General features: G+C 40.1%; 1 protein-coding gene across 1 annotated transcript in view; it reads left to right on the top strand.

Moving 5' to 3' along the window:
* The window catches only part of TSPAN12 (tetraspanin 12), a gene marked incomplete at its 3' end in the record, with an annotated part of 45,435 nt that extends 37,920 nt beyond the window's left edge, over positions 1–7,515 (top strand). The window contains exons 6-7 of the mRNA XM_082014194.1: positions 710–853; positions 7,210–7,515. Coding sequence (XP_081870320.1) covers positions 710–853; positions 7,210–7,515 — 450 coding nt within the window. The remainder of the gene's footprint in view (positions 1–709; positions 854–7,209) is intronic.
* Between the last annotated feature and the right edge of the window lie 4,802 nt (positions 7,516–12,317).

A 12,317-nucleotide genomic window follows, 5' to 3' on the forward strand; every position in this document is an offset into this window, starting at 1 on the left:
GGTAGGCTGGTGGTTTGGCTTTAAATCTCTCTGTGTGCTTTGCAGAGGAGAAGACAGGTTTTTGTAGGCAATTATGGCTCATCTGCTTTGCAGCCAGACTTCCTACTTTTATGGTTGATTCTGTTGCAGTGTTTTAGTGTGATACCCCTTCCTTCCATTTGCCTTTTTCCTTTCAGCATTTGTGATTTCTATACCTTTTTGCTCACTTCCTCCATCTTTTTTCTTTTTTCTGTGTTGAAATAAATCTGTGCTTTTTCTCATCTGGTTTTCAACAGATATGTCATAGTTGTAGACTTGCAGGAATAGCCCTCACTAGTAAGACCTTAATCATCTTTTCCTACTACTTCCTTCAGCCACAGGTACATTTGTTCATCAGTCATGTTTTAGTTCCTTGTAGTAAGGATAGCAGAATTACAGGGTAGAAGAATTTCTGTGAAACATCCTTTGAGGAAGCAGTTGAGATTTAAAGGACAGAGCAGTATCGCTGGCTGTTTCTGAGGTGTTCATTGGTCACTATGTTACATTTTTCACATTGCTTTTATGTTGAAGTACAGCAAAAGAAGATAGGTGGAAGCTCTTGTAGATGTTTTTAGTCCTACGTAAATATTTTGAAAGTTGTTAATTGGAATTTATTTAGCTTTTTTGATGACCTACTTTTTTGAAGAAGTAGCATCATTATTGCTGATCTTGGCTAATCCTTCCTTTGCAGTTTAAATGTTGTGGGGTGGTGTACTTCACAGACTGGCTGGAAATGACAGAGATGGACTGGCCACCTGACTCCTGCTGTGTCAGAGAGTTCCCGGGATGCTCTAAGCAGGCACATCATGAGGATCTCAGTGACCTTTATCAGGAGGTAAGGAGAAGAGTGTGGGTATTTCGGAAGGCTTTGTGTATTCTTCCTGATCAAGTTATTTTCCAAACTCATCACTTGCAGTGCAGCAGAAAGGTTTGTAGAGTCATTGTGTTTATGAAAAGTGTTTATTGTGTGTGTTTATGTTTATTATTTATTAATGCTGAAGCAGGGAAGGTGGGGAGAAGGAAAGAAAAAACAAACCCACCCACTCACCCTTACCTGGAAGTGAGATAAGTTATCAGCAATGCAGTTAATATCTGAGATACGCTTAAACATTGAGGTATTTGCTTTATATTGGTTAGGTCGGAGTTAAATTTTGCTCCAATCAAAAAATAAAAAAATAGTTTTGTTCTAATGTCCAGTCTCCAGCTTGCCAAACTAAGAGAAATTCTACTTACCCCATGATAATGAGGACTCTAGTGGTATGTACAGTGAAGGATGCTTTTGAGAAGTCCTTTGGAAGATGAAAGCTCTTGTTAACAGGGATCATGCAAGGAGGCGGGTAATGCAGTTGCTCTGCAATGAGCATGCTTAGAAACTTTGTGTGAAAATGCTCTTTCTCTCTAACTCTGCTACATTACAGAATGATTATTATTTTTAAATAATTTTAAAAAGCCTTAAAACCAGGAGAAGATCTGTTTGAACTCAAAGTGAGTAAGGGAGGAGATCATGGTAGCAAGTCATTAGTCGTCTTAGCGTAAAAAACTTACAAACAAGTTAACATGTTCTGTACTAACACTCTTTAAACTGTTCTCACAAAAATGTTGTAAAAAGTCACCCTTGTCTGGAGACTTCTTTGCTACCTACCTTTTTATTTATTTATTTATTTAATGCTAACAGACCTCTGAAGACCATTAATTGTGCGTTCAGTAATATCAGAATGGCCAACAGTCCAGGTAGTCCGGTAGCAACAAAAAGCATGTCTCAGTCAAGTAGATCTGAGAAGAGGTGCATTCTTCATTTGCTTGCCCTAAGAGTGATATAGGGTGCATAGGAAGGGGGACGGGCCTGAGAAGCATGCTTTCGGATGCTGCAGCATGAATGTTTCTCTAGCGAACGGTGCAACTCTGCATTATGGAAAAGCACCCAAAGAACCATTTTATCTTGTCCCAGTCTCTTACCACTGCTCAAGACTCTTTCTTACAAGAATCTATGGTGTGGCTCTTGTTCAGAAGCCATGGAGAGATACCCCTGAGGCAGGGGAGATTCACTATATAAAGAAGCTGAGATGGTATTAGCTATTGCCAGGAAACAATCGAGTTTTTGGGAAATGGCATCACTGACATAGAGTGATTTGCTAGATGTATATGGCATTGATTAGATGAGCAGAAATTATATAATCTATTCTGGACTTCCATCCATCCATCCTAGGCCTCGTGCTTCCACTAGGAAGAAAGAAGGTAGGGCTGCGAAAAGACAGGTGCCTCAGAAGGCTGGTGTGTGCTGGGGAACCTTAAAGACAGTGTCAGTTTTCTTTCCACCAGCTACTTGTAGAGCCTCTCCTGCCTTATCGCAAGGCTTGCAGCACAGGCAGCACTGGTTATGCTTTAGAAGTGTCAGTCTCTGAATGGGAAAGGCATTCATGCTTCTCCTGGGTCCTGCCAATGTCTTACACATTCTTGAAGAAGAAAGAACTGTGGCTCACTCTGCAATAATGGTGTTTTTTTGTAATAGTGTTGCCAGTATTGATACCATACAGCCCAACTCTGCCATAGAGAGCCCTCAAAGAGTGTAGGTGTGTGGAAACTGCAAAATGTTCATTTGCTCCGAGTGTCCTTCCTGCTTATGTGAACAGGCAAGCGTATGTAAGCAGCATCACTCAATAAAAAACTAATTTTTGAGCTCAGGAAGCTCAAAAATTTCTGAGAAGGAGTACCAGTCACTGGAGTCTCTTGTCGAAACTACAAGGTTTTCTCAACTCATGTCTCCTGCTAACATTTCATTCCCACATCCATATTCCAGGAAGGTGGTTCTCTGCACACTTCGTATGTTCAGGTTCTTTCAACTCTACTTAGAGAAAATTAGCAGCCAAGAGTAATGATGTAGAACATAAAGACTCTGAGACCCACCTGATAAAAAGAAGGCTGCCTGGCTTTTTTTCTAAAAGAAACCTGAAGGGCACATTTCTGGTTTTTCCCCTGCCATACTCCAGAGCATTTTGGATGGATTCAGGTCGTAGCAAAAATTTATTTTTGGTTGTCTACTGCAGAATCAGTTCCAAAAAGGGACAGGCTGTTTTCTGTTTTACCAGCCACAAAAATACTCCATTGCTCTTTGAGATATGTACAATATTCGTTTGGCAAAACATTTTTTTTTCCATGGTGCTTGCCTGTGGGTTGTCTCACAGGCTCATACAGTGTACTTGTTAATATGTTTATCAATATCTTGCAAAACCAACTTACGCTTGCAAGGCTAATCTGTCAGACTTCTGCTTTGGAGAATTGAAGGAGAAAAGCTTTTTTAGAAAGTGATTCAAAACAAATCTGCATAGTCTGGTGGTTTGAGAGGGAGCCTGACGAGATTAGCCTCGCTAGCCTAAAATTGGCTTACGTAAATACTTTGCAAGTCCATTCTGGTACTTCAGAAAAACCCTTCGTAGTACTTCAGAAGACTGAAGTTTGGTTTGGCTTGGATTGATAAAATGGTTTTGTTGTAGCTGTGCTGTAGTTTTCTGATGGGATCTTGGAGCTTTCTGTAGTCTTAAGTTGGTATCCTTCACAATACAATTTTTGTAGAAAGAAAGGTCGCTTACTTACAGTTCTGCCTGAGAGTATTTTTGGCAAGAATCATGTTTTCCTTGCTGGATTTTGAAAGCTATTTTTCAAATATGTTAGTCTTCTTGGACCTTTGGTGCAGTTCATGGAATAGACTAACCTTAGAAAGAGCGTGATTGTGAGGGAGGTGCATGGGATGATGATGTGGCCTCAAAGTTAGTTGTGGTCTGAGGACAAGGAGGGCTCTGCCTGTCTTGTGATCGGGAATTGTAGCCTAGATACAATGATTGGTAGGAGTTGGTATCTTCAGAGAAAGCAAAATTGCATGTTCAATATTTTTTCCTTTGTTTTCTAGCATAATTTTGAGTCTACTCAAAATTTGAGTATAAAACAGATCTGTTGAATATGCTGATGTTTTATCTGTTATACTCTGAGAATTGCCTTATTTAAGAGCTGGTCCTTATTCTCTGATGTTGCGGTAAATCAGAAATACATGCTTTGTTTCCATTTTAGGACTGAAAATATAAAATGGCCTTTAATAAATATGAATCAGGCCTTTAATCCATAGCTCTGTAGGAGTTTGAAACTAATTCTTCTCAACGATCGCTGCAAAGTTTTATGCTATTTTTGTGTTGTCAACAAGAGCTCCCTGTTTAGTGACAAACTTTTACTTTTGCCGAGGAAAGTATATTTATGTACCCTTTAATTGCAGGCTACCAACTATGAATGTGTCGCATAAGCAGAAATAAAGTGCATGAATGTGGGAATAACAGGGGTGGCTGGATATTTCTCAATTTTGAAACTGATTTTGAACGTGTATTAGAGCAGAACGGGAAGAACATCATTAAATGGTGGGAGGCAGTCTATCTAGGTTGGGCATAATTTGTCTCAGTTATGTGTCTGTACTGCAGGAGATGTAGGCATTAATGTTATTGCTTTCTGTTAATGGATGTTTTCTCCAGGCAACAAATGAACTGAATTTGAATACTGCTGTGGTTGAGCATTTTTAAATTGTGACCAGCATGTACCTTCATCCCTTAAAGTTATCAAAAGTATTAAAATGCATCCAGTTTCTCTGTAATTAAAAACAAATTTGGAAAGTCGTATAATTACAACACTGTCATGTAGTTGAAGAAGAAAAGACACAAATGTGACAGTTTTTGTTCCTCATCAAGTTCAATTACATTGCTTTTTCTACAGTGTGGGTTGTTTTTTTCTTTTCAGATTTCAAAGAATCCACATTTACTCCTTGTACTGCCTAAGCTATGTTAATGTTTAAAAACTGACACACTGAAATGATGAATGGAGCAAAGGCATTGAGATCCTTTAACTTACTCTGGCACAATTATTATATAGTACATCAGTTTTATTTAGATCCTAAATGAGAATCTGTTGACTGCAGTGTGAATTTTGTGTGTGAGGCAAGAGTTGGACCTTTCATCAAATACATTCAGGACTGTAGCATTTGAAATTGTTGGCTTTGGGGAGTTTCAGTGTGATTGAAAACGTGCTTATTGTGTCCTATCTTTAGATTCTGTCACTTTGATCAATTGCTTTCTTTTCATAGAAAAGCTGTAAGAAGTAGTAGTAAGGATAGAAACGGAAAAGGGACATTTTGAAGACAGTGCCCATTTTGACATGTTCTTGATGTCTTCTGCTGAGACCAGTTCTTTTTTGTTCCCATGGTGTTATCCCATCCACATTATTCCTCTGAATTTTCCCTTGGTGGTGGTGCTCCTTTGATTTCTGTGCTGGGAAGCCCTGTAAAGCTGAGAATAGAGAATAAGCATGGCCTAGAGTAGCTCAGGGCCTTCTCTTCAGAGTTTTATCCTTTGAAAGACTGGGCATCACCTTTTCTGAGCAGCAAGCACCGTAGCTTGTGTTTACACTGTTGTCCAGTAGTTCCCAGAGCTGCTGTTTCTGTGTATCGTTGCAGCCTTATGAGGGCTTTGGAGCTCTCCTGAACCCTTGTAACAGTAATTATTTGTCCATTTAAGCAAACTCTGGAGCATGCACTGATGGATTGGAAAGAGCTGAGGAGTCAAAGAGCAACTACTCTTTCTAAATATACGTTCCTAGGAAACATCAACTTGTGATGTTTTAACATGCCTTTTGTTCATCAGACTTTTTCTGTGTAAATAATGAGTAATTATTATTCTTTAAATAATTGCTTTGGATTTGCACCTGCTGAAGGGTGGGGAGAGATGGTGTATGTGACCATCATCCTAATACAGCATGTGGATGGTCAGCTCTTTGGAGCAAAGTCTAGCTGCCTGCCTGGGTTTGTGCAGACCCTGATACAGGGTGGGTTGTTATCTCACAGCAGTTAATGACACAAAACAAGGCTGTAATACAGTGAGGTGACTTTCAAACTCGGATGTCTGCCAGTCCGCATTGACATTACAGTCAGCGGGATGTGTATTGGTACTTGCGTTGCTTCAGAGCTGTACGTAACCCAAGTCACCTGGGGACCCGCCGTGGCCAGGGGTGGTCCCTGCTGCAGCTAGAGATGGTGTACAGGAGGGGAAGAAGTGTGGAAACCACTATGCCGAACCAGTTTGTTTTTGAAATGGTAAATTTCCCTGTCATTTTTTTACAGTATTGGCTTTGGTGTTGCCTCCCAGTGACAATGACTAGGAGTTGATATGATTTTTTTTTTTTTTTTTCCTCTGAACAAATAACGAACAGTCTTTTCCAAGACTTTGGGACATTACTGTGCTTTAAGTAGCAACAGCCCAGCACAAGATATGAGATAAAATGGGCTCTTGGTATAATGCCATCGTAATAATTGACAGAAAAGTTTCTACATTCAGATCAGAAATTAAGACAGTTAATTTTAAAATATAGTCTGCAAATAGGGGAGGTAGGCAGAGTGTAAATAAAGTAAATGGATATGCTTGTAGTTCATTAATAAAAAGCAGGTGTAATGCCACATATATGTGGTATTATTACCACTAAGTAAAATCTGTTTGTGCCCACTGCATTTCTGGAAATTTGCCAGAAGTCCTCTGTTAAAGGCTATTCTGTTCAGTGCTTCTTACTCAGACGGTATCTGGAATGTAATGATTTTTCTACTCCCTAGAGACTTTCTGCTGAACTAATAAACTGGCATATAATGAGTCCAGATAAAAGACTAAAAAAGAAAAGGTGGGAAGAAACACTGGTCAGGTTGTGCAGGTCTGTAGACCTTTCCTAGAATATTGTTTTAACTTCAGATTGTGGTATTATTTGTAGAAAAAGTCTAAAATAATTGACAGGCTTGAAAATCTGCAATTTCAGGAAAGAAACAAGAGGATTAAGAGGTTTTAATGGCTTTTAAACCTTCACAAAACAGTTGAGTTATTTAAAAATCAGTGATAGCTGGTAGGAACTCGGATCAACCTTGAGTGATTTCTGAATTGAAGAGTAGCACAGAACTCTTGGAACTTGTTACATGCAGTGAACTCTAAGTGTATGAGAAAAGTTAAAGACAGCATTATGGAATCAATTAAAAAATAGGAAATATAATTTTCAAAGTATTGTTTGAAGGAGAGAAATTTTGGGGAGCCAGAAGAGCCAGCACTAGGTGGGATGAGCTGAACCTTGGGAACTGCAAGCCAAATAATATTGACTAACTATTTTTAATCTATTTTTGTTTCATAGGGATGCGGTAAAAAAATGTACACTTTTTTGAGGGGGACGAAGCAATTGCAAGTCCTGAGATTTCTAGGAATCTCTATTGGAGTAACGCAGATCCTGGCTATGATCCTTACTATTACTTTGCTGTGGGCTCTGTACTATGACAGAAGGGATCCCGGGGTGGATCAGATCATGTCCCTGAAGAGTGATACCTCGCAGCAGCTGTCATGTCGTTCCGTGGAGCTACTGAAACCAAGCCTGACAAGGATCTTTGAACACACATCCATGGCAAACAGCTTTAACACACACTTTGAAATGGAAGAGCTATAGGTGATGCAATGAATCTGAGAAGTCATAAAGGGCTTTAATTGGTTTTTGTTGTTGGTTCTATTCTGTTCGATCAAGTATACCAAATATACCAGTCTTCGTATGCTCCAGAAAACAGCTAATGAATGGAAGTGAAGGAGGCCAGCACAGAAAGAAGGATAAGCCTGTCAACCTCTTAGACTGTGGCCTCAGCCATAAAACAGAGTTGGTTTTGTTTGGTTGGTTTCTTAAAAGGCACTCATTCATTGGGCACAGTAATATTTAACTTATTGTCGCAAGCTGGGTGATGTGTAAAATACTGATTCATTCACAGGTAGACAGACAGAACCTCTAAGGAAGCATCACGGGAAAGGAAGAGAAATACTCATCTTCTGAAGAAACGACTGTGCTTTGGACGAACAAAATGTGACTTCGGTTGAAATTGACTTTCACATTTTTAATAAGCCATTTGGAAAATGTCTTAATCAGGGATATATGTATATATAATGGTGTGTTTTTGTGTGTGCATGGAAAACAGAACTACAATTCAAGTCAATACTTGGATTTAAAAATTTGCAAGATTTGTAAAAAGGGCAAAGATTTTCTTTTTTCTAACAAAACCTTTATCTTAGCTGTTGTTAAAGATGTTCTAAAACTTCTATTTTTATCTAACATAACTGTTTTAATTTTTAATTTTAAATATATTAAAACAGGGATTGAAAGCAAAACTATGACTCTGGACAATAGACTTCAATTTTCTGAATAATTCTGGAGAATTCCTCTTTGACAGAGTTTTTTCTATGGACTTTTTCTTAGTGAAAAGAAAGAAAATATTAAACGTTCTTTATAAAATGGGAGTCAATATGGGAGTAGCACATTTTTTACAGGTCAATCCTCTCCTGTCTGTGATTCCCCTGAAGGTAGAAACAAAAGACTGCAAGGAAAATGCTTACGGTTCTGGATACTATTGCAATAATTGTAAAAGTACATAAGGAGATATTATACGTGACGTCTTCATTAAGAGCTCTCTAGTGGCTTAAAATGCCAACTGGAAACAGCATTAAAATGTATTTATTGAGGTGGGGAAAGTGCATTTTACTGTATTTTTATGAACAATGTTTATTTTGTAGGATTATTTTTACAATTGGCCACACTCCTGAAATATATATTTGTTCCACTGACTACAGTAGTTTGTGGCAAATGTGTTTTTACATAATATTACATTTTAAAAATTCTTTCACTTGTTTTGGAATTAGTAAAAGAAAAGAAGAAAAAGGTGTGATTTGGTAGAAAATAAAATCATTTGGTCTGAAATTCCTTAATGGCTTTTTTATTTTGAAGTCCTAGAGCATGAAAACTTTGGGTGGGAGTTGGGAGGGTCCTCCTGCTACTGTGAGTTAATTTACCCATTCCACTTGTTCTGTCTTGGAGAAACGGAATTGTAAATTTCATTTTCTTTTTTTATTGCTTCTGAGAAAGCTTCTTAAGGGCTCATAAAATTAAACTCTTCAGTTGTGTGGGCTGCTGTTTGTTTATTTTAGTGGTCTACATGTGGGTGTGATTATTTCATGGGTGCTATTGCAAGCAAGATTACCTTTCTGCTATTGTACCGCTTCCTACAGAAATGCTAATACTTACTTTGGGAGGTAAGAAGAAGGCTAAAGGATAGCTCTTCCCAAAACTTGCTTAGAGTACCCTTTGTCAGAAATACTTTCTCACACGCTGGTTGGGAAGCCGTGTGCCCAGCATTACTGCAGACCTCCATCCTTCCCATCGCTTAGCCTGGGCAGTGTTTCTGTAGCTAAGGACTAGGTTCCTATGTAGAAAAAGGGCAGGTGTCTGAGAAAGAGCTGGTCTACATCCAGGCTAGACTTTGGAGTGCTACAGAGAGTTGTGATGCTACACAGTAGTCTGAGCCATTGTTGTTTTTTTCCCTGTTAAAAAAAAAAAAAAGATGCCAAACAAACCACAAGTTGTGGAATGTTTTGATTGTGGGTTGCATGGATTACATGTACACAGCTGAATGTAGGGAATTTCACGCCCAAGAAATGTAAAAAAGGGCAGGAATGTGTCCTGCTCTTTGTCCGGGAAATCCTGGACTTAAAAGTTTTACCCAAGGAGCGTCTGTGGAAGCCATCCTTCAGCTATCCCGAGTCCTCCCATGGGAGGACTCCCTGGGCTACCAGTGAGGTTGCCTGTGTATCTTCTTGTGTCCGGGTTAGAGCTCATGAAGGAACAAATATGGCAAGCTAGGCTAGGGAGATTTGTTTGAGAAGCCCACAGCTAGAATTAGACACACTGACAGCTGAGGTCGTTTGGTTTTAGGCTTCCTAGGTGGTGAGGAAGCACTACCATTAGGTGTAGTCAGGTTATTGTAAGAGCAGGAGTACAGCTGTCTGAAAGGGTGAGCCAACATGCTTGCTGGGACAGGCTCAGGGGAAAAGGCTCCTCCCTTCTAGAGAAACGTTCACGTGGTAGAGTCCCTTGTTGGGGTCTCCCTAAATCCAAAAACATTTGGACATTGATTTGTAGTCATCCTCTTCCTAGGCACTGAGGAATGGTATTTATGCTCCCCAGATGTTGGTCTGACAAAAGAGGTTAGAGCTGCATGGTGACAAATCGAGCCAGAGCTTCTGTGATCAGGGTGGGGATCAGTATGCCGTCCTTGGTTAAGCCCAGGATTGCTCCTACAGTAGCGGAGGTACATGTATGGTCCTTGTGGGGGTTGCCAGTCCTTGGGAGTAAAAAGCAAGCAAGGTACCTTGAGAAACAATAGGCTCCAGAAGGACAGGGTCTGCAGGTGTCCCTGGGAGCTGCTCAGTTTTCCAGTAAATAGCTCCTGCCTCTTGTTCAGCTCGGATAGTGAAGGGGATTTCTCATATCACAGCTAAAACAGGAGACTCTGGATCCAGGAGGTGGTAAATCCAGGAGGTGAGGTTTGAGGTAGCACTGCTCCAAAACTGATCTGGGTGGTGGTTCCCTCAATCAAAGATTGTTTGGGGTAGGGTTCCTTTGACATAGGACCAACCTCCCACACTGGTGTTTGTGGACCCCCACAGCAGTGAACATCCGTGGTCAGGGTAACCTCACCCGGGCTTGGCTACCCAAATCCTGAGTCAGTCTGTGTTCAGAGTGGGGTTAGTTTCATTAGGGGAAAGACCCACATGTCAATAGTGATAAAAGTATTCCCAAGTAAGGACTACTGATAAGTATCCTGGGAAAGAATACTATTTTGAGTATCTAACCACATTTGCCAAAATAGGCCTCAGCTGTAAATTGGAACACCTTCAAACTTTTTTCTTTCACTGCACTCAGGCTATGAGATGTCTCTCTTTTTCTAGGGCTTGTTCAAAGAGCCTTAAAATTGATTGACTAAGCTGCTGCGAGTCTGTTCTTTTCCTGTTGAGCTTCAGGATATACGTAGGAGGGAGGCTGCTTGGCAAGAGGGGAACATTTGGAGATACTTGCAGCAGTGAAAACTTCATCCTTTTATTTCTTTTTTCCCCTCAGTTTTGCAGGAGTACCTAGGAGGAGAAGGGTGGTGTCTTCTTTCTTCTCTGCAGCATAAACTGTAATGAACCAAATCTTCCCTGTTGCAACAAGCAACTGTGGAGATTTTTCACAGATCGCTTCATGTCAAGGAGGGGAACTGTGTTCAAAAATGGGTCACCCCTGCCTGCATCAGGTGTTTGCATTCAGCCCAGTGAGTCGTCCGAGCCCATGGGACTCTGCCTGTAGTGGTGGAGCTGAGTAAGGTTTGCGCCACGCGGTCATGAATCGGGACTACAGGGATGCTTTTAGGAGGCAAAATTCACTATTCCTGGTCTTTGGACGAGGTATCGCCTCATCTGCCAGCAGGTCGTCTGACAAGGCTTTCTGGAGGAAACGTAACTTACTCTGTTCTTTATAACAGTTCATTTTATAAAAGCAACCCATAAATATAAGGGAGTATCTAAAGAATAAATGGTAAAAAAAGAGGCTGTTGGTCACAGGGACTGTACAGTTAAATGTGATGGTGACAGACTGTCATAAGTTTTTGAAGTTTTTACCACAAAAGCATTATGTTTAATTTATTGAAGCGAGATTGTATCTAAAACTTTAAAACTCGTGTACAATTGACTATATTACTTTAAAAAAAAATTAGGATGTCCTAAATACTTCAGAATTTTTATGCATCTACTTGCTTTTTATGCAGCACTTCCCCACCTTCAGTTGTTTCTTGTGCATAGATACTGTGAAAATGGGTACCTTAAAAGTAGATCAGTAGATAATGCAGGCAGGTAAGAAACGAAGGTGTCCAGGTATTTAGGTATATCTTACAGTCTTTTTCAGTCTCTATATGTCGTTCACTCCTGACTGCTCTGTAGTTGCATGTTTACATATCCCGTCAGATGATTGCTATTCCAGAACACCTGAAAATGTTCAGATATTTCCATGGTCAATGTGAAAATAAAGTCCTGGTGGGCCCCCGATGCAGGAAAGAGAGCATATGACCTCCTAAGCACCCTCCCTGCCCAAAACTTCATGATCCTGTGATTTCAGTAATTTCTCCTCCTCCAGACGAGTTTCCTCTCTGAAAGCCACCCTTCTCCCTGGAGCAGCTGAGGTTGCATGGCTCCGCTGCGAAAGCCTTCTGTTGGCAGATGGTGTGTCCACAGTGAGTATATCCAAAACCTCAAAATGTTAAGTGTACTTTTTCAGTTTGTCTCCTGTAGCTATTTTATGGGTGGACCGTCGTTCTCCTTAAAAATGCCCTGGGGTGGTTCCCAGACAGGTATTACTGTATTATTCTGTATCAGAATATTCTGATTACAGTATTCTCTATT

The sequence above is a fragment of the Phaethon aethereus genome (genome assembly GCF_964289735.1).
Source record: "Phaethon aethereus genome assembly, chromosome: 1".
NCBI classification, from domain to species: Eukaryota; Metazoa; Chordata; class Aves; order Phaethontiformes; family Phaethontidae; genus Phaethon; species Phaethon aethereus.